The 25,964-nt window shown below is 39.9% G+C and overlaps 1 protein-coding gene across 1 annotated transcript; it reads right to left on the reverse strand.

The window, feature by feature from the left end:
• Positions 1-800: 800 nt before the first annotated feature.
• AGGF1 (angiogenic factor with G-patch and FHA domains 1) lies at positions 801-25,884 on the reverse strand. The gene is made up of 14 exons (XM_051642047.1): positions 25,427-25,884; positions 24,628-24,721; positions 23,400-23,605; positions 22,438-22,584; positions 20,522-20,710; positions 8,814-9,168; positions 7,120-7,231; positions 6,788-6,839; positions 4,849-4,950; positions 4,329-4,494; positions 4,008-4,090; positions 2,884-3,011; positions 1,858-1,957; positions 801-1,140 (listed from the first exon to the last, which is right to left on the reverse strand). The coding sequence occupies exons 1-14, from the start codon at positions 25,634-25,636 to the stop codon at positions 940-942; spliced, it is 2,145 nt and encodes a 714-aa protein (XP_051498007.1). The 5' UTR covers positions 25,637-25,884; the 3' UTR covers positions 801-939.
• Positions 25,885-25,964: the final 80 nt, after the last annotated feature.

Below are 25,964 nucleotides of genomic sequence, written 5' to 3' on the forward strand. Positions count from 1 at the left end.
TTCCTATACAATGTATGTAGAAGACAGTTAACAAGAACACTGCTTAAATTGATGATGATTTATTGTGTTTAGGAACATTCAATAAATACCAAGCTTTTAGCTTCAGTTTACTAATCCTTCCCCACCAAAAATCAGTTGGTTTGGGTTTTTTTCTGGCATAAACTCCATTGCCAGCAATGGTTGTATCAGAAGCTAATAAATAATACACACAGACAGCAGTTTTCTAAACATACCTGTTAAAGGCCTGATACGAATTTACTAAACAAATCTCAGGTTCTTCACAGAAGAAAATTTTGGTACAAGCTGTACATTGTTTCTTCATCAATGCTGGTAGTTTATTTCATGGATATTTCAATATTTTTTTAACAGTGCTGATCACTTAAACACAAGGTTTTTCTCCCCCTTTCAGGTAAGCTGAAACATACACTAACTTGTATTAATTTAAGAGAAGAGTGGTGTACTTCTTGCTGAGCATTTCATGGCAATAACGAATAAACATACAAGAGAGGAAATGGCAAGACCATACTCTGTTAGTAGCAGTCTGGTGGGGATTTTCTTTTGTTGTTGTTGGTTTCAGCTTGCTTTTAAACCACTGTTCAAACGTTAAAGGTGTCATATTTCAATTTCACAGATCTTTCGTGTACCTTTCCACCAGTTGCCTTAAAAACAAACTTGCTGCAAATGATGAAAATGACTTTCAAGTACTTAAGTCGGAATATCCCCATAAATTCCATTAATTTCTTATTAAAAATGTGTTTTTATAAAAGCATGAAGACTACAGAAAACCAATTAACATTAGAGTTAATCTTGTATATTTTTTCCACACCTGTATTTTACATATCACCAAACTCCTGCTTTAGCAAAAGAAAAAACAATAAAAATAAATTCTCTCCCAGCTATTTACACACAGGAATTACCCTGCTGCACAACCAGATAACTTTATTCTACAGTCCCTTTAACCCAAGGCGTAATCTTAGGTGTATCCCTCTGTGATTTAGGTTCATGGAAGTTTTCTGCAAACCTCTCTCTTGCTTTATCCCAGTTCTTCTTACTCTTGCTCTGGATGATCTGAACATCTTCAATTGAGGCTGGTCTACTGGTACCCAAACCTGCATGCGTCTTATGTAACTGAAGGTGAATCTGTCAAATACATTAAAAATTACTGTAACCATGAGATAGGTATTCTAAATATTTCAAAATCACTGTTTATAATGCTAATTCCACTCCCCACTGTTCCCAAACACTTCTCTTTATGGGTCTAATAAACCTAGATCATACACGGGCATCTAAAGTACTGTTCAAATGATGCATCAAATCACCACCTCTAGAACTAAGATCTGAAGTGCTGAATGATGTCACCTGCCACTGTCATTACTGTGAAGTACCCCTGATGGAGTGAACAGAGTTTGATGCCTGAGCTACCTATTTTGACAACATAAGGTATGGTCTGGCTCTGAGCAGCACTACTGCCAAAAGACAGCCCATCACTGATGATGAAAAAGGGGCTAAGACAGCTGCCACAGAGGTCCAGAACTTGGTGGCTACAATGACTCCAGCCAGCTTTTCCTCTCATTTAGCTTGATCTTTGTGCTACATCACCCTCAGAGAAAGTACTCCCTTGCCTACTTTCCTAACAGATAACACTGGCATTTTCTACTGAAAGGACTGAGTATTTAAAAAATTTCAAAATCCTCCATTAACCAAGTAAAAATAATTTGAGATTAGTCCTGAGATTACTCCTTCCTACCCAGGATTTTGAAATGTTTCAAGTAAATTGTGGTTTTCAATTAGGCATTTTTCACTGCAAATACATTTCTATTCCTTTTTGCTCCAAGTGAAAAAATCAGAAAGACGTACCGGATCCTTCATACCAGCACCATCCTTGCCCAGGCCTTCTCCTTTCTTCCAACCCATCTTCTCCAACATTTTATGTCCTTTGTTGCTGTTGCTAATTTCACTTTGAAGAAAGTTTTAAGATACTGATAAGCAAAAGTTAATACCAAGATTACGCTCGCTACTCAGATACTGAAGGAATGAAATTTGTATGCATATGCTGCTCTAGAAACCAGGACTCGATGAGTGTGCTGTTCCTACTTCCATCAAGAGCCAGCCAGAAGACCCTAGTGCTACCTTCTGCAAGTTCCTCTGAGTATCTTTGGTTACCAAAGCCATTCCAAACCTCTGGTCAATACTAACTTTCTTGAAACTCCTTCTGAATGACTGCTTACTTTAGGAATTAAAGGACACAGCATGGGTAGGTGGGAATTGACCCCACTAGGGAAAAGGCAGTATTGCTACCTCAGCACCAAATAATCCTAACATGCATTTCATTGTCTTGTACTTCCTTTTACTAACTTACAAGCACCTACAAATTTGTATTTCTTAAAAAGACAACCTCAAGTAAAACTACAGTGGCAAAGGAGTAATTAAAGAGGAGGATTTGAAGTAAGTGCCATTTAAGAGATATGTAAATGCACGTTCTATGATTGGCTGGATATTGATAGTGAAAGAAACTCCAGGTGAAATATCTGCATGTGTACTATTACTGGACTGGATAGGAAAGATAGAAATTGAGACACTTGAAAAATAGACACTATTGAAGATGTCAGTAATGCAGCTGCAGAGTTCCTTTTTTGAGTTGATAAGTAAGTGATCTAAGCATCCTTACTGCCAAGTTGAATTCTGTACAAAAGGGTGAAGAGTTAATAAAAAGAGCACGTGAATTGGGAAGCAAGAATAGGTTACTATTTTCTAGCTCTCCTACCACATTATATACAGCTAATTCATAATCTAATAAACTGTATCCTAGTAACTAATTGATACTTAATAATCAGTTTTTAAGATTCACTAGAAGGACATGGAGGACAAACCCAACAAACTTACACATGAACAGAAGCTGGACTATCATCTCTCTGGAACGTTCCTTCACTTCCAACAGTCTCTCTGCGTCTTCCTGCTCTGTCTTTGTACTTTGGATTCTTCACTGCTTTGTTGTCTTCATACTCTGTGTTCTTTATAATCAGATTAAATTCCATCAACACAAAGAAATTAGGCTTTAAATGCTTCATTTTTGATAATTCCCTGCTTACCTCCAAAAGTAAAGCCACTTCAGCCTATCTCACTAATTCTATTTTTTTTAACAAAAAAATATAGTTCTCAATGAGTAGCTTCCTACCTTACAGCCATACCTTGTAAGGTACATTATTGCCATCATCACATAATAATGTAGTATTACCAAATTAATTCATTTAACAGAGGCTGTAAATAAAATATTATCTTGAATCTTCTGTTGCTATACTGAAGCCGTATATATTAAGCAGAAAACCACACGGACATGCCACTGGCTTTTTATTTAAACATTTAGACTGTTCTGGAGCAACAACTTCTTCAGAATAGATGACAGAACTAAGCGCTTGCATAGGTTCTGTATTGATGTTGTTTTGGTAGCTGAAGAATTTGAGAGACATTATGGCATTTTGTTTTTACATGAACATTTACTACAAAGTGGTAGACATAACCCCATAGCTAAAATAATATCTAAACCAGAAGTAACTTGAATACTTGAATACTATATTGCATGTACATTCCTGTTGGCATTCTATGGCAAAGTGGACTTCAAAAGTTAAATTTTCCCTCTTTCATAATTTTTTCAGTTGCTTATGATTTTTCCTTTCCAAATACAAGGCAGCCCTACAGTTCAGTGCAAACTTAATTTACAGAAATAAAAATAGAAATATCTTAAGAAATCTTAGCCTCAAAAGGATGTACAAATTGGAACAGATCTTCTAAACTTTCAGCAAAACTTCCATGCCTTGTTACCATTATCTCTCTGTAGAGGTTTGTAAATAATTATAATTTACTGTAAAAAGACAAGCTTGAGCTAAACTACCGGGCTCAAGTTTGAGTGCATCTGAAAACTCTACACATTGACTGAAATGTATGCTTTAATACAGGAATCAACAAAGAAAATGTAGACTTCAAACAATCAACTTCTACTGTAAACTCACCTGTAAACCATATTTTACCCGTATTTGCTTTAATGCTTTTCTTCTGACTAACTCCCTCTCTTCTTTGCTAAGTGCTGGACAAACTAAAATGAAGAACACAAGATTGATTTTCTAATTAATAATGTAACAATGTTTTGAAACAAGACAACTGTGAGAATTTTTGTTCTAACATTATTAGACATAGACCAACAAAAAAGAAAATACAACATAATTTACAGTAAAACAATTCCCACTTAACAAGAAAATGGTAAGAAAACTGTGGTAATTATTATAAAGTAAAGAGCCATAATAAAATACATATCCCATGATCATGTGACTAACCAGAAGATTCCTTTTTCCTGTCCAGGCGAAGATGTGCTCTGACTTGTCCTGGTTCACATCCATCACAAGTATCACTACCAGGATGTATATGAAAAGAAAGAACTGTTTCACCAATCTTCACTTCATCTCCATGCTCCAAAATGTAGGGATCACATTTTGTTTTAGGCTACAGCAAAATAATTGAAAGCCATGTTAATTCGTCACTAATGAAGGGCACAAACTCTTATTTTGTGAGTATTACTCAATTTAGTATTCAATTTGGCCTCACAAATGCAGGCAGGTATTTAACTACATTGGAGGTATTTCACTCTAGAAACTGCAATTGTAGTGGATTTTTCCTAATATAAACCAAACAAAGTATTTTAAGTGGCCCTAAAACCAGAAGGGAACAAAGGAAGAGACTAATGTATGAAAGAAGCCATACAATTACATTGTTAATGATTTTTCCATAACATACTTTAAATGACCACATGACTATGATTTTCTGCAACATACACAGCATTATAATATAGGTACTCACCTGGAGAATCTGATTTCCATTAACAACTGTTCCATTCTGACTGCCTTGATCCACAAGAACATAATTTTGCAAATCGTGGTCAAAATATACTTCTGCATGGAACTGATAAATAGAAGCCTAAGTGAAATGTTCTTATTAAGCAAATACTTCAAAATTTATATTGTAAGGTAAGATTTCAGAATTTATTTTTAGGCTCATTAAATGAGTGGTACTCTTAAATTAATATTCCAAAACTTATGATTTCATCCATTTGCAATGTAAATTAATGGCCCACAGCATCAGCTAAAGTGTACTATTAAAATTATAACTATTTTGACCATAAACTGATTCAGAACTGAAAAAGTATATACTTTCAATGTGGCAAGTGTGCTTCACTTAAAGTACTCCAAGACTCAGTAATACAGCATTTTAACTGTTTTTATAAATAAAAGAATTTTTCTTGTAAGGTATGTTACAGCACTCAATTTCTTTCTCTTTCAGTTAAAAAAAAATAAAAATCTGATCTCATTCTATAGCTTGAGGTTATTTGGTCTTCAGTATCTGAAATAGCTCCCTAAATGCCATGCTTTTGTAAATTTAATGTAATTCACGTTCAGCTGCATCTTAGTGCACAGGACAGAATGACTAGCCATCATCTGCTGTTCCGTTTATACCTTTTCTGATGTTTAGACTAATAGTCTAACTTTTTGTTCTTCTGCTGAATTTCTATATAAGTATTGCTCCCAAACCTACACAGAACAGAGAAAACAGAACTCCTACCCAAACTCAGAAAGACATAAACTACCACCAAAAATGGGCACTGAGCAAACAAAAATATCAACTTCTGTGGCTTACTAAGACTCCCAGTAAAAAACAGAAGTCTAAAAAAGTGACATTTTCAAATTTGACAAGCGAAGATCCCTTTTATTATAGTGGAGAAAAAACCCAAGAGTCCATCTGGGAATAAACTGTTCATTTAAAACTAAATATCTTTCAGCAACAGCAGTTTCTACATTCAGTGATAAATACCAAATTAATATTTTGTAGATTAGCTACCATTTACAATGTACAACAGGAGTACTTCCATAATGTTGGAGACTGACTAGCTCATTCAATAGATAATTTAATTTCTACCTCTGTCTTGTTGAATAGGATGAACTTAAAACTTCTTCTAAAGATGCTATAACTGCAGGGTGTAGCATTACTTTTTAAAATCTGGCTTCACACAGAAGACAAGCAAATGCCAAAGTGGTCCACAGCTATTAACTGTGAATAGTGAGGAAAACAAACTGGTAGTTAACCTTCTGGTTTTGTTCTGTAGTTTTCTTTTTGTTTCTCCTTATCTGCTAAGTGAAGTAACTTATTGCATAAACAGTCAGGTACCCATAAAGTACTAAAATGGTAACATTACAGAAAAATAAAAGCCTTTTGGCTTCTTCATGCACCCAATTTCAAATACATGCCTGGAAAAGTAATTAATAGCAGGTAAAGAGTTTCTCTGGAAATGGTTCAGTATGAAAAGAGGTACATGGCTGATTAATCAGAATTATAATCTGGAACAGACATGGTAAATCATATAATTTCCAGTACTTGCATTTGTAGATGTTTTAATCTTTTTTTTTTTTTGGTTGTTTGCATGACATGTCTTTGTTAATTTTACAATCAAGATTCAAAGTATATTTTTTTACTGTGCATTATACTATGGATTAGTGGAACTCCAAATTAAAAAAAAAATACTTCGCTTTTCTAGACTTTGAAATCACACTGCTATTTATGGTAAATTCCCATTCAGTAAAATCCTGTATGTTTTCCTTTTTATAACTTTGTATGCTGCTAAATCCAAATTTCATTCTAAACGTTCTTTAAAATATTAAAAGAAGATTTTGCAAAATTTAAAGCCATACAATCTCAAGCTTCAATCATATGCTGATCTACCTTTCAGCAGAGAGAAACAAGTTACCTTACTAACTCCAACTTCAGGAATCTGAAGTGTGTGTCCAACATTTTTTTCCCTGGAAAGACAAGGTGATAAATAGATCACAACAGAAGTAGAAATAGGTCTAATAAATGGTTCACAAAAGGTGTATTTTAGTTGAACCTGAGTATCAGGTTTCTCTTCTGAGCTATTAAGGAGCTTTACAGATGTAAAACAGAGAGCTATATACACAACGTAAAGACTTGCTTCAGAGCCCTTCTTCCATCTATAAACTACACACAGTCCTGAGCAGCTTCTACAGTTTTCAAAGTGAGATACAGTTTCAGATAAGTATAAAAAATTCAATTCAGTTTTACCTTCCAATTGTAGCAGGTTTCACAGCTGTGATAATATAAAGTGATCCCGTCTCCAGAACTGGTGATCTTATTACAATTACTCTGATACAGGGAGGCCAGATCTTTTCTTCATCTAGAAAGACAAAAAATACTGTTACTACCAACAAATTAGTTTTACCCCTAAAGTCCATAGCTTTCAAACAACTGATGTACATTCAGCCATTATCCGGCTGAATCCTATGCAACTTTCAGAAAAAGAAATGTATTAGCACATATGAGAGAAAACTAGTAGAGAGACTACTGTTATAAAGGCTTTCTGCCTGCACATAAAGCATAAAAAGTTTTTTCCTAATTCTGGTTATTTACATGTGCGTAACTCTTTAGTTAAGGCAATAAAATATAAATACATTAACAGAATTTGCTAGCGTGTTATAAATTTATGGGCAAGTAGTCATTACAGATTAGAATACAATTTTACTTTGAAAAAAGGCACCACCCTTTTGTTCACATCACAAACCTAATGCATATACGACTTTATATTTTATTATTTCTATGTCAAATGCATTTTTGCTAGTTTTTATTCCTACTAGTACTATGCATCAATACAGATCTGAAAAAGCAACAGATGGGCCTACAGATGCATATGCTTTTTTCCTCAGGATCTGTTATGTAATTTTACTCTAACAGCCATATGAATTCTGTTCACAGATACCCATTTGCACAAACAGTATCCAGTGATCTCAATCAGGAATAAATACGGTAAGATGGGAAAACACTAGCTCAAAAGGTACTATGAGGAGAGAAACCATCTCCAACATTACTGCAGAACTATTAGAAAATAGTCAGAGAAAAAAATGTAATCTAAAAAGGCTTGAGGGTAGCAAGCCTTTTGAAAAGCAATTTTGAAGAGCAATCATCACTTAGAATCTGAGTAGCTGAGTAAGTATATTAATGAAAACAGAACAACCTGACTATTTAACTGTGAGCAGTGCCCAGGCTGCAGTACTGACTTCCATACGTTGTATTTAATTCTGTGATTTGAAATGTCCTTTGCATGTACATAATTCCAGTTGGTTTCATTAAGCTTTTCACAGGTTGCTTTTTTTTTTTGTGAGAGACCATTCAATTATTGAGGTCTTAAGGACCTAGGAGTATATCTTTTTCTGTACAAAACAGTATAGAGGTTTCCTCTCTATAACGCCTTTCTTACATGTTGCCATTGGGATAAACACAAGATAGGATTTTAAATAGTACTGAGTACTCCACTTCCATCCTTTTCACTGCATCTTACAGTGAATTATACATGATTGTTTATGAACAGTATCAGTAATGTTATGCATTAATTGAAGACAGTTAATACACAGAATTACTGTGAGTTCTGTACAAACATACCTTCTTTCCTCCTATCACTATCCCTATCTAAACAAATCTTACTCTACCACTGAGATTTCTACACAAGTACAGAACATTACACCCCTAAACAGCTTTTACAAAAATACCGCTACTTACTTCTGGCTGCTGTTCAATAAAAGAAAAGGAAACAAATACTGGTAATTTACAGCACTTCTTAATTAAAAGTATCTCAAGTATATGCTCTTTTATATTTATATTATTCAAATTAAAAAAAAATATTCAAACTGTTTTCTTGTAACTTGTTCTTAATGGGCTCCAGGAAAAATACAGTAATATAACGCATAAAAACCATAATAATTCACCTTCATTTTCTGAGTCTTCTGATTCAGCAGTTTCTTCACTTGTTACTTCATCCTCACTGCTGTAGGTTTCACACTCAGAATCTGTAATTTCACCTTCTTCTGGCTCACTCTCAGTGTCTGCTGTTCTACTGTCATCTGTATATGCTGCAGTTTCTGGTGTACTTCTGCGTGAATGTGAATTTATACTGTCTGTAGAAGTTGATTCTTTGGCTGTTAGACTGTTTTGTACCTTTGTGTCCATTTTAGTCTTCTTTCTTATATTTGGAGACTCCTCTTCTTCAGCAGAACTTACTTGCTCAGTAGTGGAAAGGCAATTCAGACTGCTAGATGATTTCTGTTCTTCTGTGTCCAAATCCTGTAGGGGAGTTTTAGAACATTACATTCTTTACAGATTGAGTCAGTCTCAAGTTTGCTATCAGCCTGGAAGTAAATTCTTCACTATGAATAACTATTTTTACAACTATTAAGAAATGGTTAAATTGTCAGAAAGTTCTGCATGTGCAGTCAATAGAATATTTCAGTAGAAACATTTTCATACCCTATTAGACATGACCGAGACCATGTTCTACTTGGGAAAGGGTGACTGCACTCCAAAATTTCACTTACTTCTTCCTTTCTCACACAAACCTAAAGATCTCTGTCCTCAATTTCAAACTTGTTCAACAGCACCTTGAATATTTTCCAGTTTTGCTTTTATGACACCTACTTCTGTACCTCTCCTACTCAATTCTTTCAACTTGTTCAAGAGTTCTCCAAGTATTCTTCTCATCTTCCTCCTCTCATTTTGACCACAAGGAGAGGTGACGGGCTGCGTGCAGCGTCTGTCAGTCTTACAAGGTGACAGTGAAGACAACATATGTGTGCACTGTGACCAGGTAAATGGTTTGCTCAGCCTGGTGGCTGAGGTTAAGCAGGAAGTGGAGAGGTTAAGGACCACATGGGAATGTGAAAGGGAAATAGACTGGTGGAGCTGCACCCTGCCATCCCTGGGGAAAAGGCAGCAGGTGGTAGCTTCACGAGAGGCAGAAGATCGCCAGCCCTCTGGTCACCAGGAGGAAGGACAGGAACTAGGAGAGGATGGGGGAGAATGGAATCAGGTCCCTGCTAGAGGTTTTCACTGGAACCTCCCACATTTCCAGATGCCCTTACAGAACAGATACAGGGCTCTGGAGATAGGGGACCAGTTAAACAAGGATGCTGAAGAAGCCCCATCCAGGGAGCTGCTGAAGCTGCCAGCTCGATGGAACAGAACTGCTTCTAGGAAGCTGACAAAGCAACCAGCTCCTCATACTGAGACTGCTTCTGAGAAGTGGAAGAGGAGGGTGACAGTGATAGGCGATACCATTCTGGGGGGATCTGAAGGTCCCATATGCCAGCCGGACCCTTCTCATAGGGAAGTCAGCTGCCTCCCTGGAGCCAGGGTAAGGGATATAACCAGGAAACTTCCTGGTCTGATACAGCCCTCAGACTGTTACCCTCTTTTGATCTTTCAGGTAGGTAGTGATGAGGTGGAGGAAAGAGATTCGAGGGTAATAAAGAAAGATTTCAGGGCATTGGGATGACTGGTCAAGGGCTCGGGTGCACAAGCTGTGTTCTCCTCTGTCCCTCCAGTCTTGGGGAATGATGAATGGGTTAACAAAAAGACCAGACAGATCAAAGCCTGGCAGCAAAACTGGTGCTAACAGCAGGACTTCGGGTTTTTTGATCGTGATTTGGTTTACAGGACACCAGGCCTGCTAGCATTGGATGGGAAGACCCTGTCCCACATGGGAAAAGGGTAGTAGGGCAGGAATTAGTGGGACTCATTGACAGGGCTTTAAACTAGGTTGGAAGGGAGTGGGCGATAAAGCCAGGCTTACTACAGATGAGCCTAGGGGTGGTGTGTTGGTCAGCTCAGCTAGTCAGGAAACCTCACTAGAGCTTCAATACCTTTATATAAATGCATGCAGCATGGGGAATAAACTGGAGGAATCAGAGATGAGGGTAAGCCTGCAGGGCTATGATCTCATTGGCATCACTGAGACCTGGTGGGATGGCTCCTATGACTGGAGCATCAGAATGGAGGGTTACAAACTCCTGAGGAAGAACAGACAGGGGAGATGGGGTGGGGGTGTTGCCCTCTATGTCAAAGACCAGCTGGAGTGCATGGAGCTCTCCCTGGGGATGGATGAGGAGCCAACAGAGAGCTTATGGGTTAAAATTAAGGGGAAGAAAGGCCAAGGTGACATCACAGTGGGGGTCTGCTACAGGTCGCCTGAGCAGGAGGATGATACAGATGAGGCACTACAGAAACAGATAGGAGCAGCTTCAATTCACAAGCCATGGTCCTCATGGGAGACTTCAGCCACCCTGACATCTGTTGGAAGAACAACTCTGTTAAACACAAACAATCCAGTAGGTTCCTAGAGTGCAAGGATGGTAACTTCCTTTTCCAAGTAAACAAGGAACCAACAAGAAGAGGTGCTATGCTGGACCTTATCCTCATCAACGAGGAAGGGCTGGTGAGGGATACTAAGCTCAAGGGCAGCCTAGGGTGTAGTGACCATGAAATGCTGGAGTTATATGGCAACAAGGAAAACTCACAGTAAGCTTACCACCTTTGACTTCAGAAGGGCAGATTTCAGCCTCTTCAGGGATCTGCTCAAGAGAGTGTCATGGGGTAACATCCTGGAGGGAAGAGATGCCCATGAAAGCTAGCTGATATTTGGGGAATCACCTTCTTCAGGCCCAAAAGCATTGCATCCCAACTAAGAGGAAGTCAAGTACAAACTCCAAGAGGTCAGCATGGATGAGTAAGCAGCTCCTAGAAAAGCTCAAACTTAAGAAGAAAGCATACAGGGGGTGGAAGCTAGGGCAGGTATCCTAGGAGGATTAGAGAGAGGTGGTCCAAGCAGCTAGGGATCAGGTTAGGAGAGCCAAATCCCTGCTAGAATTAAATCTTGCCAGGGATGTTAAGAACAGTAAGAAAAGCTTGACAGGGTAGAATGGCTAGAGAACTGTCCTGAGGAGAAGGACTTGGGCGTGGTAGTAGATGAGAAGCTCAACACGGGCCGCCAGTGTGTGCTGGAGCCCAGAGAGCCAAACACATCCTGGGCTGCATCAAAAGAAATGTGGCCAGCAGGGCCAGGGAGGGGATTCTGCCCCTCTGCTCTGCTCTGGTGAGACCCCACCTGGAACACTGTGTACAGTTCTGATGCTCTCAGCACAAGAAAGATATAGACCTCTTGGAGAGGGTCCAGAGAAGGGCCACCAAGATGATCAAAGGGCTGGAGCACCTCTGCTGTGAAGACAGATTGAAGAAAGTTGGGGCTGTTCCGCCTGGAGAAGAGAAGGCTCCGGGGAGACCTTATAGCAGCCTTCCAGTACCTGAAGGGGCCTACAGAAAGCTGGGAAGGGGGTTTTCATCACAGAGAGAAGATAGTGATAGAACAAGCAGTAATTGTTTTAAACTGAGAGAGGGGAGATTTAGGTTAGATATTAGGAAGAAATTCTTCACTATAAGGGTGGTGAGGAACAGCCAGGGAGATTGTTGATGCCCCATGCCCCATCCCTGGAGGTTTTTAAGGCCAGGTTGGACAATGTTTTGTGCAACCTGGTCTAGCGGTAGGGTTCCCTGCTCATGGCAGGGGGGTTGGAACTTGATGATCTTTAAGGTCCCTTCCAACCTTAATGATTCTATGATTTTCTCCCAGCAATGGTTGAGGATATCTGGAATGTCCACCCATGCTCACCTTATGACCTGTTCTTCCTTCTCCTTTCAAAACTGTAACTTTAACAAAGCCTTTCATCAAGATACTGTAGAGAAATTTAATTTATGTTACGTTGAGCAGTTCTACCGAGAGTCCATTATTTACTGCAACAAAATCCTTCACTGAATAAGAGACAGATTAGATCATTGCAGGTTATCCCATTGCCACTTGATTTTACCAGCAGAAAAGACCATCAACATATTTTTAAGTGAGAAATCTTAAGTTTCCTATTAATTTTGCCAGAGTACCTTGAAAGTATAATTCTCAATCTAGTAGCCCTGATGAGCATCTTAAAAAAAAGATGTAGAGGAGATTAAAAACAAAAAAAAGGAAAAATAAAAAGAACACATGGTTTTAAAAGATAAATTAATTTTTAAATTATCATATTTTAAGTTATTCGCCATTTTGGATTCAGAATTAATGCATTAAATTGCCCTGTATTGTACCAAATATCATAACACTGTAGTAAAAATAAAAAACACCCTTGACTTTTTTCAGTTAGTATTAGGTATAGAGTATTTTACATTCGAAGGTATATGAATTAATGTGCATGTTAATGTCAAGGAAACTAAAGCCCTGTCACTTTTCATAATTGTAAAAGCTTGGCAGTGCCACTGCTGTAAGACAAACAATTTCTCTCAGCCCAGCAGTCAAACTGCTGAATAGGACTTTAACAGTGTACTTTCAAAACATTTCCAGTAAGACAGCACATTCTCAGGACAATCAGCAAATTTTAGAAGACTTAATGCTTTAAATGAAGAACTGCCAGTTTATTTAGGGTTTCTCTATAATGCACTACCCCTCCTCCCTGAATCCTGTAAGTACTGGAACTAGGAAGGAACAGAACTGCAAGACCACTGCACAATTTTGTTTATTTTCAGTAAGAGATGCAGTAATCTTGCCAGAAGTAAGACTACAAAGTTTATATACGTCTGATAGGTTAATTCTATTACAAATATTTTTAGCAAATCTGATTTTTGCTTCTATGAATGCTCTTTTCCAGACTATTTGTCTGTATTCATGTTCAGTATGGATATTAGATTGATACCTGACATACCAAAGTGCTTTGCAATCCTAAGTATACTTCTTCCCATAATACTGTGAGCTACCAAGGTTTTATTAATCTAATTTGAAAACAGAGAAACTGAATGGTCTGCTCAAATCACAACTGAGGCAAAGCAACAAATTACTCTGATGCACTGATGCCTAAGTATACTGCTCCTATCACTCAGTTCTTACTCCAAAGTCAATCCAGTGATACTTGGCATCACTTCAGATATTCTAAATTAGAAAATAAAAAGGCACTGTTTCAAAACCTGTTTACTAAAAAGTAGACTCTCTGTTCTGGGTTGAAAACAGGATTTCTAAACACTGTTACAGATAGACCAAAGAATCTGTACATACCATATAACCATTAAGCCTATTCTCAGCAATTTCTGTATTTTTTTCTGCTATTACTACAAGCAACTGTTAAGAAAGCAAGACACTAAGTAGTTCTGCTAAGTACTGATAAAAATGTAGTATTTGCATTTAGAAATTGTACAAAATTAGGACATTAAAGTTGCATTCCTAAACAATTTGGATTTTGAACACTTTGTTATTTCAGATCTAACAAATATAAACAACACACTTCATTTCTCAGTGACAGCATACTTGACTCTTCATCCCAAACTCACGATACAACAAAGTATGAAAGTACATGCTCATTATAACCATGTGTCTTACACCATACTAGGCCCATATGTACCCTGGTGTGTGACTTAGCCTACATATATATATATATAAACAGTCAGTAGACCCATGCCAGTGGTCATCTGTTGGATGTGGCTTGCCTCTCTGACAGGCAGCTTTGAAAAACTTTGTTTCTACTGGGTATCACTACATGGTCTGTGGCTTTTCCCTCACTAAGCATGAATCTGCTTCACAATAAACTGTTTCTTAACTACAGGGTTGAGTTAATTAATATCTCTGCATCCCTGACAAAGACAGCCAAAGGCGCAAGTGAAATCAGGATTTTTTCCCTGTTTTGTTTATAGTGTTTCCAATATATTTCGAAGTTATTTTGCAGATGAACTGATTTTGATCAAACAGCTTCAAAAATTTATTAATTCCTTTAGAAAAAAGGTATCTAAACATCGACTGCTAGGTAGTATTTTTCCTTTTATAAAACGACCAAGGTTAAGGGTAAACATCCACGGACTAATGTGCTTGGTGCCTCAACTCTACCTTCACTAGAAGCTGCCAATCCAAAAGAAGGAAATCTTCAGATTAGCCATGGTTTCTGTCAACTGACGTACCTAAAGATGGGATGAACATCAGCGTAAAGTAAACTACAAGTGATAAAAAAATAAATAAATCACTGCTTGAAGAGTTCTAAGGGAAATAGTACTATAAAAGCCTTTTCTCTGCTACAGAAGTAGCTAGAATGCATCTATAATGGAAAAAAATATAGCAGCAGTTATTTTTGAGCACCATGCTGAAATAACATTAGACAGTAGTTTAAGAATAATATGTAAAAATAATTTCTGGGAAAATGGCATAGGTCACACTCTACGTTTTATTCCATCAGTACTACATGATCACTACTGCATACAGTTTATTCTCCAACCTGTATGGAAGTGCTGGATCTATATATTGGACCAGGGATTATATTACCATTTACGACACCTTGAGATTTTTTTAAACTTTTCCAAATCTGCTTATTTAAAATTTTTTCTTCCACTGGAGATAGTGGTATTTCTTGCCCTGCTATTTTTTTGGCCTATCACTATAAAAAGATACCAGAATGGAACTATATGCCTGAAAGTTCCAAAGTATTCCACTGATCCTTTTATACGAGCTTCACAGAGACTAATACTTCATACTAGCAAATAAAATTCCTGATCATCTATTAAAAGTAAGCATGTGGCCAGCATGCTTAGTTTCACAAATGAAAACTGTTTGTCATATAGAAGTCAGGTGACTGAAAAGAAGGAATCTCTTCAGTTCCGTTCCTAAAGGAAATTAGGAACATTCCTCAGGAGAGACTAAAGATCTGAGTTCCCCTCCATTTTATTATTTTTTTCTATTAGAATTAGATTTATTTTAGGAGATGTTCATGAGTACTTTCTTGTTTGGTAATTCAGCTCGTTAAAAATACAGCAATATTTATTAATTCTGTTGTTCAGATTCTCAGTTTTATATTGCTTTTTCAGGAATGCAGCAATATTTGCAGAGAACACACTTGCCACTTCGGTTGTGTTAAGTACCCCAACTTATTAACAGAAAGTATATTGCTGAGCATATAAAAGGCCAAAGCCCTCTTAGAACTTAAACCGGCAAAGGAGTAAAGGAGAACAAAAAGAGCTTAATCAAATATATCAGAAGTAAAAGGAAGAGTAAGGAAAATATGGGCCCACTGCTGAATGAGATGGGAGCCCTGGTAACAGAGGATGCAGAGAAGGCAGAGTTGCTGTGTTTCTCCTTTGCTTCTGGTCATAAGACCGGCCCTTATCAGCTTTAGACCCTGGATATAGGAGAGGAAGCCTGGAGGAGGGAAGACTCTCCACTAGTCAATGAAGAGCGGGTCAGAGATCATTTATGTAAATTGCACGTGCACAAGTCCTTGCACCCAAGAGTGTTGAGAGAGCTGGCTGATGTTATTGCCCTACCACTCTCCATAAATTCTGAAAGATCACTGCAAACCGGAGAGGTGCCTGAGGAATGAAGGAAGGCAATGTCACTCCAGTCTTCAAAAAGGGTAAGAAAGAAGACCCAAGAAATTACAGACCAGTCAGCCTCACTTCCATTCCTGGAAAAATGATGGAGTGGCTCATTTTGGAGGTCATCTCTAAGCACATGGAAGAGAAGAAGGTTATCAGGAGTAGTCAGGATGGACTTGCCCATGGGAAATCATGCTTGACTAATCCAATAGCCTTCTGTGATGTTGTGACTGAACGGATAGATGCAGAGAGACCAGTGGATGTAGTCTAGCTTGACCTTAGCAAGGCTTTTGACACAGTCTCCCATAACATCCTTGTAAGCAAGCTCAGAATATGTGAGATAAAAGAATGTATAGTGAGATGGATTAAGAACTGGCTACACAACAGAGCCCAAAGAGTGGTGGTCAATGGTGCAGAGTCCAGCTGGAAACCTGTAACTAGTGGAGTCCCTCAGGGATCAGTGCTGGGTCCAGTCCTGTTCAACATATTTATCAATGACCTTGATGACAGGGCAGAGTGTCTTCTCAGCAAGTTTGCTGATGACAGGAAGCTGGGAGGATTGGCTGATTCATGGGAAGGCTGTGCAGCCATTCAGTGAGATTTGGAGAGGCCGGAGAGCTGGGCAAAGAGGAACCTAATGAGGTTCAACAAGACCAAGTGCAGAGTCCTGCACCTGGGAAGGAACAACAAAATGCACCAGGTACAGGCTAGGAGGTGATCTGCTAGAGCAGCTCCACGGAGAAGGACCTTGGAGTCCTGGTAGACAACAAGTTATCCATAGGACAACAACGTGCCCTTGTGGCCACAAAGGCCAATGTCATCCTGGGGTGCATTAAGTGGAGTCTACTCAGCAGATCGAGGGAGGTTCTCCTCCACCTCCTCCTCTACTCGGCCCTGGCGAGTCCTCACTTGGACTATTGTGTCCAGTTCTGGGCTCACCAGTTCAAGAGGGACAGGATCTACTTGAGAGTCCAGTGGAGGGCTATGAGGATGATGAAGGGACTGGAACACCTGCCTTACGAGGAAAGGCTAAGTGACCTGGGGCTTTTCAGTCTAGAGAGGAGAAGACTGAGGGGAGGATCTAATTAATGTCTATAAATACATGAGGGCTGGATGTCAAGAAGGCAGGGACAACCTGTTTTCACTTATGCCCTGTGACAGGACGAGGACCAATGAATTCAAACTCGGAGCACAGAAGTTCCACCTCACCATGAGGAAGAACTTCTTTACTGTGATGGTTACAGAGCACTGGAACAGGCTCCCCAGAGAGGTTGTGGAGTCTCCTTCTCTGGAGACTTTCAAGACCTGTCTGGATGCCTTTCTGAGTGATGTGCCCTAGATTTTTTTTTTGTTCCTGCTCTGGCAGGGGGGGTTGGACTCGATGATCTTCGGAGATCCCTTCCAACCCCTAAGATTCTGTGATTCTGCAATTCTTGTATGATTGTCTATGCTTAGTCAGTTGTCCTATCACCCAAAGACCCCTCCCCACCTAAGAAGGTGAATTGAGGGAAAAAAGGAAATTTGTGGGTTGAAACGAAACCAGAATTAGTAAAAAATAATAAAGAACTACTATTAGTCCCAATACTAATATGAAATAGAAAGTTATAGTCAGGCCATACAGTGGTTAAAGCTGTGCACTCTGAGCAGTGAACGCCAGAGCTAGCCAGTCACAGCACACTGGAGAGCAGGACTCAGGGGCAGAACAACAGGAAAGACCCCCCCGGGGACAGTGGCAACTCAGGAGGAGCCCTGTCCCTAGCAAACTTCCCAATTTATAGTGGGAGTGACCTTTACGGTATGGAGCACTTCTGCTGGAGAGCTTGTATCAGCTGCCCTGGGCTTCGCTCCTTTTATCCCTAGCACCTGGCTAGCTCAGAACTGCTGAAGACCTTGATCACTTATGGAAACCAGCACACCATTGCAGGCCACAAACTAAAACAAAGTGTCTTCTATCAACTTTGTTCTCACAGAATCGGGTGCTACAGTCTTCTCAAAAATTTCAGATTCCCTGAATGGAAAATTAATTCTTCAATTCTATTCCAGTGAAACCAGGGCAATGATTAAGAACTACGCAAGAATAAAGTATTTTAACTCAGTTATGTAAAATATGACAACAAGGTGCTTTGTTTTTTCTTAATCTAGCAGTGCATTTACAAAAAGGACAAAAAGGCATTATTTTCTTTACTGAAGTGGAGAATAATTGTTTTAAGTTTGACTCTGTCCTCTCCTTTGTTTAAAAAAAAAAAAACAACAGAAAAAGCTTTGTTTCTTACTATGACACTAACCTTAATTTACTGTTTACAGATGCAAAGATCTGTGCACTACAGAGTATGTTTTAAACATTTTTCCTGTTATGTTGTCAGTCAAATAAATTCATTCACAAATAAAGCAAAACACTCTGTTCACTATCAACAAAATATATCAGAAAAAGCGGATGTTTACCTCCTACCTTGTGACTATGCAAGCTTCACATAAACGATTTGTTACCAAGATCGCCTAGATGAAAATGTTTTATCAATACAAAATAAACTTAAGACAACTAGCTATTTCTGGTATAATCAGATGACAGAAGCAGACTATAATGGGATCGCAAAAAGCAGTCAACATTACTTGTTAGGTCAGCGCTATACATGCCACAGAACTTTTAAAAGTACACTTGTTGATTTAGGCCAGTATGTAACAGTTAATCACAAAACTAAATTTAAAATATTAATGGCAACATGATAAAGGCTTATTCCTACAAGCTTTCCATTATGCTTTCCTGACACATGATTAATAAAATTCTGTAATTAACAAGGCCTTTTGAGACTGGCAGAATGCTAATTCAGCAGCTGCATATAGCATGCCCAGAACTTGGATGCTGATGAAACTCAGCTTCAGCTGTAGTAGTTCCTCTCTTTTAAAAGCAAAATTTCTCTTAACTATAAAGGATCACTATACTCGGTGTTAAGTATCCATCTCAAGCTTTCAGCATGGAATGGTTCACATGAATTTTTCTCAGAAAGAAGGAATTGTCACGTTAGCCACAATCTAATTACAAAATCTGTGACAGATCAGCTACCACTATCCATTTAACCAATCTTCACTTTTTTTTAACATAAAGTTTCCATTTTCAAATCTTTCAGGAGACCTCACTCCTGGTAGAAATTTTTAACTCTGTAGTGACACTACATAACTATTATGTGAAAATACCTGTACACTAAAATAATTATTTCAGATTTCAACCAGTCAGCTTGACTGAGGCCTACATACTGAAATTACACAATGGTTAAAGTAATAGGTTTTAAAAAAGCAAACTGAGGAGTACTGCAAACCAATCACTACATTCAGCTAAATCTTAAGGAATAAAACAAGTTTACAGAATAGGACTACACAAATTTGGTTCAACATCAATAATGTTGAGGAACAATATATGGACATAAAGGAACAATACCTGTTCCTTAACAAAATGGCTCTTGAGGTTTAATAGCTGCGTTACAGTAAAAACTTCTGTTGTTTAGGAGTGAGTAACATTTTTCAAGCCTGAGACTATGTACTATATGGTATGCTTTCTTCGCAATCAGAAGAAAACAAGGGAAGTTATGTTTTTTGTAACTTAAAATTCAAGTTAATTACAAAGGGCATTAAGATGTACAGCTTATCCACACACTATGGACCAAATGTATTGATGAAATAGTCTCAACAGCAGAACATAATATGCAAAGAATTAGAACTTCACAGACATTCCATCAATCACAAATGATGGAAGAGATACAGAAAACTGTCAGCAGAACGAACTTTGTAATACCGAATCACAAAGAAAGGGTGGTGTGTGCATCACATGAATGAAAAAAAACCACCACAAACCACAACCATCAACAACAAAAAACAGCTGCCAAAATCCTAAAACCAAGACACTGAGGTAACACTAAGTTTCCAATGTAAATCTACTCCACACTGTACCCTGAATACATTCTATTATGCTTGCTAATCTGAGCTTCACTGATCATTTTAGACATCTATACAGTTGCATTGTAATAAAAAAAAAACAACACTGAAAAAGGGAATCCAAGTTTAAAGTTTCATCCTTAATCAGTCACTGAGAAAATTATCTGAACACTACATTTTAGCAACCTGTTGTATATAGTTTAAGTATGTTTGAATCCTTCAGAAAATAAGCATACATCCTCTACATAAAACCAAACCTCACAACCCTAAATTACATAATGAAAAAAAACAAACAGGTTTTGCATTTTCTAACTCTCAGTTCTAAAGTTACCTTATACTCATTTGCAGTAGTCCGCTCTGGTTCTTTTCTCTTCTTTTTCCCCTTTTTATCCCTGGTGTGCTGAGTACCAGACCCCTGATAAGACTGCAGATCCACTCGTGAATGAAACTGGTATCGGCCGCTTTCCACATCACAGTAGTAATAAATTCCAGTTGCTGGATCATAATACAGTTGGTTTTCCTTTGTAAGAAACAAAAAAACAATGTTATTACTTCAATAAATACATTCTTCCCAAGCTCTACTTCACTCCTTCATTCACAGCTCCTCTAGCTCTCTTCCTCCCGCCCAAGTGGCATCCCGAGAGATGAGGAGTGGGGGCTTGAGGTCAGTACATGGCAGTTCCTTTCTGCTGCTCCTTCCTCCCTGCCCAGCATGGGTCTTTTCCATGGGCTGCAGTCCCTCAAGAACTGCTCCAGTGTGACTTCTCCACAGGTCACAGCTGCAGCCAGAGGAAACTGCTCTGGCATGAGCTCTCCATGGGCCACAGCTCCTTAAGGAGTTGCTCTGCTGTGGGGTTTTCCACTGACCGCAGTGTGGGTATTTGCTCCAGCATGGTCCTCTTCTATGGACTGCACGGAATTGCCTGCTCCAGTGCTTGGAGAACCTCCTCCTGTTCCTTTTTTGACCTGGGCTTTCACAGCATTGTTTCTCCTACTCCCCTGCTTTCTTCCCTCCTCTTGTCACATACAGACTTCACCGTGCAGTGTCTTGCCCTTTATTAAACATGCTTTCATAGAGGCACCACCAGCTTCTCTGATGAGCTTAGCTGTGTCCACCAGTGGAACTGGCTACATCCAGGCAGCCCCTGACCTCACAGAATCTGCTCCTACAGCCCCCAACCCCCTGTGAAAACCCTACCAGTAAACCAAATATAAGAACATTTCCTGTTATTCAGAGCAGTTACAGAGCAAGAAAATACATAATTTTGGGTAATGGTATCATAGACTGTAATCTCTGGCCCTAAACATCTATGTATCTAACTGTATCAACTATGTCAAAAGCAACAGTGTAATTTCAGACTTTAAAAATTTAGTCCAGAAGCATGGCTGAAAACAAAGCAAGTAGTTTCGTGTACCACATGCACTTTTCTTTTTTTAATTGAGTTTAATGCAATGCTGCAAACAAAATCCCTGTTTTCATCACAGGAGTTCCACTGGGTATATCTATACATGCATGTGCCTGTATACATACCTAGTAGTAAAAAAAGTACTTCCCAAAAGCTCTCTTACGAAAGACGTATTGCAAAATTAACCATGACGAAATTTTGGTCTACTGTCTGACATCCTTTTTCAAAGAACCATTCTCTTTGTCATAACTAACTGGTTAAATTGTCTGTAACAAGCTTGCTGGTAGTCACATTCAAGTAAAACTACAAGTATTTTGTGTACCATAGAATGGTATGGAAGTGACCTTACAGATCATCTAGTTCCAACCCCCCTGCATGGGCATGGACACCTCCCAAAACACCAGGTTCCTCAAAGTCCTATCCAACCTGGCTTTGAACAATTCCAGGGATGAGGCATGTGTATTTTCTCTCAACATGCTTTTCCCTGTGTAGAAGCCACTGACATAATTCAGCAATCTGTCTGTTTTTAAAGAAGCAATCTTTAGCTCAAGCTTTTAATTTTGAAGGCTACAGTGCAAGTTTATAGGATAAAATTTCTACAATGTCAAGCAAGTTAAAGATCTAGAAGACATGAAAACCAACTGAAAATCTAAATATTGGCCTGCTATATTTAGTTTGAAATAATTCAACAACTAATTAACAAACTTCCATTAATATTTGTCCTCAGTAACATGTTTTTCGAATTATAAAATCAGCTTGGATCTTAGTTCTTTGCTCACATCAACTTTTTGTAGTAAAACTTCGCAATAGAGTGAAAAAGGATTTTGAAAATGATCCTTACTGAGTTATAGTAGAATCCAGTGCTATGGTCATAATACAATCCTGTATTTTCATCGTAAGTAAATCCGGTTTGTGAAACAGCAGCTTCTGCAGCAGCTCTCAAGCTCTCTGCCAAAGAACCCTCTGGTACTGAAGTATCTCCTGCCTCCTGATACCAAAAGTTAAAAAAAAAAAAAAAAAAGGTTTTCCTTTAAAAAGAACATCCTTGGTTCTTCAGCGTTTTACAATATTTTAAACGAAAAATAGGCTTCTACGGACTTGGATTAATTCAAGAGCTATTAAACAAGTCAAAAACCTAGCTATAGCTTACTCATAAGCTTCTAATGATTTCAGTGGGACCAAGACTTCATCCTGTGCCTTTTGTTCTTCGCAGACTTCAATCAAAAGCAGTTAATGTCAAAAATGTACACAGTGGGCATCTTTCAGTACATTCCTAAAATAGATTTCTGCTGTCCATTCCAGTTCAGTTGCTAGATTTTAAGGCACAAAATTAGTTAAGCAAGTGAAATGAAGTGACTTAAGAGAAGGATGGATAGCAAGGAAAAAAAAACATAACAAAATAAACAAAGAAACCCTCCCAACAACATTCTTCTCTGTGTTTGTTGCCCACTTATGCCAATGGAAGAAAAATAAAGTACACTTTAGGACAGTCAGCATGGCCACACTGAACATCTGCTGCTGATAAAAAAATGCAACACTTACACGCTATGTAGAATATATGTCTTACAAAGTGAAATTTTTTTTAACCAAATCTAGGCGTATGCTACATTTGGTACATAGTACAAAAAAACTCAAACAACTAGTTTCAAAGTACATGGATGTTTGGTATCATTAGAACCACATCATCACAAAAAATAGTTTCATACACTAACATCAAGACCAAACCCACATTATTTTAAATGAAATGAAATATTAACAGAGTGCTGACTTCAAAATTGGTAAAACCCCAAACAGTTCTATAACCTGTGAATTCTGGATGGAATTCTCCCCGTCTCCACCTTCAGCAACTTCAGCGTCACCCATCCTTAAGGGAATACTAGCATTTGTCTGTGATTCCTCTGTGGAATCATGCTCAGTGCCTTCTGTCCCATGACTGTGCTGCACTGGCAGTTCAGATGTGCCATCTTGAGTATCAGTGTGATTGTAGTAATTTTCATAGTAGTAATAATCTGCAGGGGGGGGGGAAAAGTTGAAGTTGCATAAATTAGCAAAGCAGTATTTCCATAATGCAGTTTAAGGATCCTAGATCGTAAACCAGAAATTTATGCATACAAATAATCTAATGAAAAGTCAATTATTACGTAGTGCCTCTGCTCTTAATTTATTCTACTCTTTCTGAACAAGTGATGTCTTGTTTTAACATCTTTAAAGATTGGTAGAACATGTACAGCCAGCAGGGCCAGGGAGGTGATTCCGCCCCTTTACTCTGCTCTGGTGGGACCCCACGTGGTGTACTGCATACAGCTCTGGAGTCCTCAGCACATGAAAAACACAGACTTGCTAGAGAGGGTCCAGAAGAGGCCCATGACAATGATCAAAGGGCTGGAGCACCTCTGCTGTGAAGACAGGCTGAGAGAGTTGGGGCTGTTCAGCCTGGAGAAAAGAAGGCTCTGAGAAGACCTTATAGCACCTTCCAGTACCTGAAGGGGCTACAGGAAAGCTGGGAGGGGCTTTTCCCCAGAGAGGGCAGTGATGGGACACGGGTTAATGGTTTTAAACTGAAAGAAACAAGATTTAGTTTAGATATCAGGAAGAAATTCTTCACCATGAGGGTAGTAAAGGACTGGAACAGGTTAACCCAGGGGATTGTAGAAGCACCCTCCCTGGAGGTGCTTAATGCCAGGCTGAATGAGGCTTTGTGCAGCCTGGCCTAGTTTGAGGTGTCCCTGCTCATAGTAGGGGTTTTGGGAAGTGATGATCTTTAAGGTTCACTTCCAAACTTAACCATTCTATGATTCTATACTATGTAACAGATTACTAAGGCATCAATTCTGCTACAGTCCATGCTAAATTTTATCCTGTTCTAAAATAAATGGCTTGAATAGATATGAAATGCTCCAAAAGACAATGACAGGGTGCTGAATTTAATGCAGCTAATTATAAAGACTTGAAATATATTTTATACTTTTTTAAAAACTCAAGATAAGATACTGGTCTACATGCCTGTTTAAGCAATCCCCACCCTCTCTACCTGCTTGTGACCACGCAGCATAGTCTTCTGTCTGTACTTCTATGCTTGACGTGTCCTTCTCCTTATTCTGGATTTCCTTAGTAAGCTCTTCAACCTGAAAGAAAAACAGAATGTTACAAGAATACAATGCTGCATGGTAAGGGTCTACATCAGAAAAAAGTATCAGCCTGTTTTAACCTCTGTAATTCAAATGAAATGTAACTGCATCATAGCTATTCCACTCGATCTACGATTTTCTACTTGAATGGCCAGCATAACGAAAACCATAATTTCTGCTCACAAAGGGTAAAATACTAAAGGCAAGCACCTGGGAAGAAAACCAAATCCCTTAACCAAGGTTATTTTTAGGATGCCCACCCTGAAAAGATGGTTTTCAAGCAACAATTACTGTTCTTTGCTGCCGAACTGTGGCATTTTTCAGCCTTCCCTGTGTTGCCACGGTCATCCGTGGGTCAGTTCCTCTCTTCTGCCTCCACTTCACCTTGCTTGGCAAGCTTCTTCCCCTTTGCTACAGGTACTTGCTCCTTCTGACCGCGAAACCAGCCCTGTGGCTGAGCAGACCTTCCCGCTCTCCCCACCACCACCTGTGGGGCCAAACGCTGGACGCCCAGCTCGGGACGGCAACCTCAAGCCAGCAGCAGCGGCACTTCGTGGCTCAGGTCCCGCCGGGCAGGCGAGCCCAGCGCACTCCGGGAGCTCCAGGAGCTCAGCCCGGGGCTCGGCGGCGGGGCCGAGGGGTAGCGGCTGGCGGGTGACCCGCGGGGGCTCGGGGGAGCCGGTTCCCGCGGCTGGGGCCTACCTGTCTCCCGAGCGCCGCGCCGTTCTCCCGCGACTCGCGGTAGAGGCTCTGGGTGCGGCGCAGCCGACGCTCGGTGCGGCGGAGCCTGCGCTGGGCCCGCTCCAGCTGCTGCCGGCAGGCGCCCAGGTCCGCCTCCAGCGCCGCCAGCCGCTCCCGCAGAGCCCGGGGCTCGCCGCGGGGCGGGGAGGCCGTGCGGGGCGGGGACGCCATGCGGGGCGGGGAGGCCGTGCGGGGCGGGGAGGCCAGGCCCGCCCGCTCCTCAGCGCCCGCTCGCCGCCCGCCGGCCAGCGCCGGGGACAAAGCAGCGGCGGCCGCGGCCCCGCCCGGCGGCCCCGGCCATGGCGAGCGGCCGGGCGCGAGGGCAGCGATGTCGGGGGCGCGCTCCCTGCGCGGGGCCGCGCCTCCCCGCGGCGCCACAAGGTTCCCCCGCCGGGCGGGAACGCGGCGCAACCCGGAAGGCGGCAGCACGCACCGGAAGTGGCCGGGGTGGGGAGAGGGGGGGCGCGCGTGCGCCGTGTGCCCGCTTGTGGTTGCCGGG

The sequence above is a fragment of the Apus apus genome, chromosome Z (assembly GCF_020740795.1).
Source record: "Apus apus isolate bApuApu2 chromosome Z, bApuApu2.pri.cur, whole genome shotgun sequence".
Taxonomy (NCBI): Eukaryota; Metazoa; Chordata; class Aves; order Apodiformes; family Apodidae; genus Apus; species Apus apus.

Excerpts from the sequence above, each read along its gene's own strand:
- AGGF1 (XM_051642047.1), bottom strand. The coding sequence starts at position 25,636 with ATGGCGTCCCCGCCCCGCACGGCCTCCCCGCCCCGCGGCGAGCCCCGG. Across the intron at positions 4,091-4,328 it reads CAGGAAAAAGGAATCTTCTG|TTTGTCCAGCACTTAGCAAA; the intron begins GTTAGTCACATG and ends TCTTCATTTTAG. Across the intron at positions 1,958-2,883 it reads AGTCCAGCTTCTGTTCATGT|TGAAATTAGCAACAGCAACA; the intron begins GTAAGTTTGTTG and ends CTTTCTTCAAAG.